This window comes from Aotus nancymaae, unplaced genomic scaffold, assembly GCF_030222135.1.
Source record: "Aotus nancymaae isolate 86718 unplaced genomic scaffold, 86718_ANA_hifiasm-v0.15.2.pri h1tg000014l, whole genome shotgun sequence".
NCBI lineage: Eukaryota > Metazoa > Chordata > Mammalia > Primates > Aotidae > Aotus > Aotus nancymaae.
The window spans coordinates 88,450,539-88,455,398 of record NW_026988425.1 but is presented as its reverse complement, the minus strand read 5'-3'; the positions used below and the strand labels follow the sequence as shown (position 1 = coordinate 88,455,398).

Here is a 4,860-nt window from a genome sequence, read left to right as displayed (position 1 = left end):
TTTGGCTGTGTGCCCACCCAAATCTCATCTTGAATTGTAGCTCCCACAATTCCCACATGTTGTGGGAAAGATCCAGTGGGAAGTGATTGAATCATGGGGGCTAGTCTTTCCCATACTGTTCTTGTGATAGTGAATAAATCTCATCAGATCTGATGGCTTTATAAAGAAGAGCTCCCCTGTACAAGCTCTCTCTTCCCTGCCATCACATAAGATGTGACTTGCTCATTCTTGCCTTCTGCCATGATTGTGAGGCCTCCTCAGCCACATGGAACTATAAGTCCATTAAACCTCTTTTTTTAATTAAATTACCCAGTCACAGGTATGTCTATATTAGCAGCATGAAAACAGACTATTACAGGCCTCATGAGTGCTCTGCCCAACACCACACCACCCCCCACCCCTGAGAGGAAAAATACAGCAAACTCCTGGGTACAGACACCAGGTTCTTTCAACACTTTCTCACAGCTACTCCACTCTAGAATTGGATAGAGGCTTTGATGTTCTGTGGCTTAGGAAAACTTCAGCTTAGGAATTAGACAGCAGCCTTCCTTCTGATAGGTATCAGGCTAGAAATAATAGGAAAAATATAAAATGTTTAATAGAAAAAATAAGAAAGCAAATAATATAATCAGCTAATTTGCAGAAGGTGAGATTTCAGTGATCAATAAGCATAAGAAAGATAGGCAAACTCGGCCGGAACTGCCATCTTCCAGTAATTTGCCAAAATGATGAACACAAAGGGAAAGAGGAGAGGCACTCGATATATGTTCTCTAGGCCTTTTAGAAAACATGGAGTTGTTCCTTTGGCCACGTATATGCGAATCTATAAGAAAGGTGATATTGTAGACATAAAGGGAATGGGTACTATTCAAAAAGGAATGCCCCACAAATGTTATCATGGCAAAACTGGAAGAGTCTACAATGTTACCCAGCATGCTGTTGGCATTGTTGTAAACAAACAAGTTAAGGGTAAGATTCTTGCCAAGAGAATTAATGTGCATATTGAGCGCATCAAGCACTCTAAGAGCCGAGATAGCTTCCTAAAATGTGTGAAGGAAAATGATCAGAAAAAGAAAGAAGCCAAAGAGAAAGGTACCTGTGTTCAACTGAAGCGCTAGCCTGCTCCATCCAGAGAAGCACACTTTGTGAGAACCAATGGGAAGGAGCCTGAGCTGCTGGAACCTATTCCCTATGAATTCATGGCATAATAGGTGTTAAAAAAAAAAAAAAAAAAAAAGACCTCTGGACTGTAAAAAAAAAAAAGAAAGAAAGATAGGCAAACTCACTAGTGATCAATCAAACGAGGAGAAGTCATTACACACCAATGAAATCACAGGAAAAAAATATAAAAGCTGATACTACCAATGAGTAGAGAGAAAGTAGGGAAAGGGAATTTCCTACAGACATTGCTTGTGGAAGAACAAATTAGTATAACTACTTTGGAGAGTAATATGCCACTTCCCAGAAAAACTGAAAAGTGTGCATAGCACATTAATTACACTTCTAGACACGTCCTTCAGGCCTAGAAAGAAAATTTGTCTCTGTGGCCAAGAAGAATTCTACAAAGATGCTTTTTACTACACTGTTTTGAAACAGGGGAAAATGAAAAATAACCTAAATGTTTATAAGTAAGGAATAGATGAATAAATGATAGTTTATTTATACAATGGAATACTATGCAGCTGTTGAAATGAATGAATTAGATTTACATGGATAAATTTCAGAAGCATACTACTGAAGAGACAGAACCAATCTAAAGTTGCAAAATGGTACATTTGATTCTATATATGTAAACTTTTAAAGCACAAAACCATATATGTGCTCATGAACATACATATATAGAACAAAAGTATGAAAACCTTCATAAAAATGCTACCAGCAAATTCAGAAGAGTGGTGACTCCCAAGGATAGGTAAGAGGGATGGAAAACAGATGGGAAAAGGATAATAGCAGATGCATTCATAATACTTCCTTACAAACACCAAAACAAAAATGATCTGAAGCTAATAGACAAAAGGCTAATGTGTTAAATCTAGCAAGGTAGACACGTGAGTATCTGTTATGCTTATTTTCTGTATGTTTAGAATACTCAGCAACAGTAGAGTACAGGAATAAGTTTTGCTGACCATTTGGAGGCCAAACTTGTTTCTGATCTCTACTAAAGGCAGTTATGTCCTCTAGAACACATTTTGTTACTATTTTCAATCTCAGTTATATTCTTTGTAAATGAAAGGTAATAACATTTTGCCCCAGTCTGCTTCAGTGTTTGGAAGATGACAAAATAATATAGTAAAAAGCCACCTTGAAAATCATTAAGAGTTTAAAAAAAAAGTTTAAAGATATTGCTGTTTGTATGTTGACATGTAAAATATGAATATCCATCAAATATAATAATGCTAGTTCAGAGGCCCAATATCAACATATTGTACATCTTTACTGCGGGTTTCTTTTTTTCTTTTCTAGACATAGTCTTGCTCTGTTGCCAGGCTGGAGTGCAGTGGTGAGATCTTGGCTCACTGCAATCTCTGCCTCCCGGGTTCAAGTGATTCTCCTGCCTCAGCCTCCCGAGTACCTGGGACTACAGGCATGTGCTACCATGCCCAGATAATTTTTGTATTTTTAGTAGAGATGGGGTTTCATCATGTTGGCCAGGATGGTCTCTATCTCTTGACCTCATGATCCGCCCGCCTTGGCCTCCCAAGGTGCTGGGATTACAGGCGTGAGCCATGGCACCCGGCCCTACTATGGGTTTTTATATGGCTATTTTGACTCTGCAAAATTATTCTTGTCATGTTATTCTGTTCTAGTGGCTTGACAAGGAGAGGGAGAAAATTGGGCCCTATCATTCCTCCCAAATCTATCCTTGAAACACTCTAAGGATTTGAGAGTTAAAGCACAAAGGTCTACCAGCAACCACTGGGAGAAAAACACTGCATGTAAACATGGTGAGTTAGGAAATATCAGTTTCACAAAGAGGACCACTGGCTAAGAAGCACCATGTATACTTCTACTTAGAGCTTAAAATTTTCATTTTAAATTATACCTTTTGGAAAAGGATATAAAGTGAAGGGAGAACAATAGGAGCTTTTAGCTAGGGTACTCTTCTCAGTTGTGATCTTCTTAATAAATGAAATCTCCTCGAAAACATTTGTTAGATAGAAGCAATTAAGGCTGAGGCTCTATCCTCTCTCCACTAATTAATTACAACAAATGAGCCTGTAATGTGCATCATAACAACTTAATAAGCTGGACCAAACTATTTTAGATTCTGCCATGCCAGTATTTCATCATTGCTGGGCTATGTAAATTAGGTAAGTAATATCTGAACATAAATAGTTTTTGAATTACCTGTGTCCTTCAAAATAAACTCTATGTCTTGAGCAGATGTGCTATTTATAAGAAAGCAGTGAGAGCAGAGAATGGTATAGTAGATATGAGGACAGGGAAAGGAGGTGGAGACAGGAAAAACATGAGAGCTTGCACAAACCATCACATTGTCTTCAATAATTTAATATCCATCCTTTCTGCAGCATGTTACAGCAGCCAACTGGATGACATTCCAACAACTCTGTCACATTTTTCCCTTTTTTGACATCATTGGTTATATTATCAATTCTCGCCTCAAATATCTAACTGAACCTGGATCAAAGTGTGACTAATGCAAGTTCTTTAGCAATGTCTCTGCTTTTAATGAAACTTTAAGGACAATTAGTGACTCATTGAGTCAGTGAATAGACTTCGTACATCTGGGGATGAGTTCAAATATGGCTTACTGTCAACGTAACAAGCAAGGGCCTCAGACCAGCTGTGAATAATCTCAGACACAATTATCTGAAACTTTAAAGGCTGGTTTCTTTAAAAATAAAAGGTCAATATGTCTTCCAGGGAATAGTACCTGCTACCACTTTAACGTGTTAATTGAGTAACTTCAGCAAATGTCAAACAGATCATCATCTCCCCTTCCCCAAAGTACAAATTGTTCACTGCCCACAAAGGTATAATTCAAGCATTTCCAGATTGGAAGGAAAAAAGAAGGCATAGGCAAGCAGATCTGGAAGTTAAGGAGGTTTATCAGGTAATCTTTTCTGTGGACCCTTCTTCCCTGTTTATTATTTGTGTCAAGTTTCTCCAGAACATAGAGCCAGGAATTTTCACTACAGAATGAAAAAGACAGTGGAACAATTCTCTTAAATATTCTTGAAACATGAGCTGTTTAGGGTCAGAGGGGAGCATACCAGTTTTACCGACCAGAAGAATAAGCATAGGTCAGCGACAAAGAGAAATAATTAATCAGTTCTCTTCTTCTCTTCTCGTTGCACCCATCATCTCTGGGAGGTAATGGGTAAAACTGAAGACACACACACACACAAAATCTATTTGAGGCCTAAGGGCAACTTTAATAGTGACACAAATTGGAATTTATTGAAGTCTGAACACATTTATTGAAGTCTGTTCCAAAATACATTTCATCCTCAAATTTATGATGCTTTTAGAATAAGGAATAAATATATGTATACCTTTTAGGAGTAATGGTTTTGGTAACATTTTGGACAGAATTGACACTGGACTACAAAACTGGAGCTCTAACTCATTTCTCCTCTTTCCTATGCACCGTCTATTTTTAGCAAGTTCTTAATAAGATGTCAAATAATAAAAATTTCAGGTGTGTCCTCTTCCAAGTAAATATGCATTTTTAAAAGGCAACTCCAAAACTGCAAAGCCTTTAAAGCTCAAAGGAATGACAGGCACAGAGATAGGATGGTAGATGATCAAGCCTCAGTGCCCTATCAGTACTTCACTCATCCCTTTACTGCTAAGGCCAATCCGGAAGACACTTGACCAATCAGAACAGACCAGTGA

General features: G+C 37.9%; 1 protein-coding gene across 1 annotated transcript; it reads left to right on the top strand.

Moving 5' to 3' along the window:
• The first annotated feature begins 725 nt into the window (after window positions 1-725).
• LOC105734632 (large ribosomal subunit protein eL21-like) lies at window positions 726-1,118 on the top strand. The gene has a single exon (XM_064375795.1). The coding sequence runs from the start codon at window positions 726-728 to the stop codon at window positions 1,116-1,118; it is 393 nt and encodes a 130-aa protein (XP_064231865.1).
• The last annotated feature ends 3,742 nt before the right edge of the window (window positions 1,119-4,860 follow it).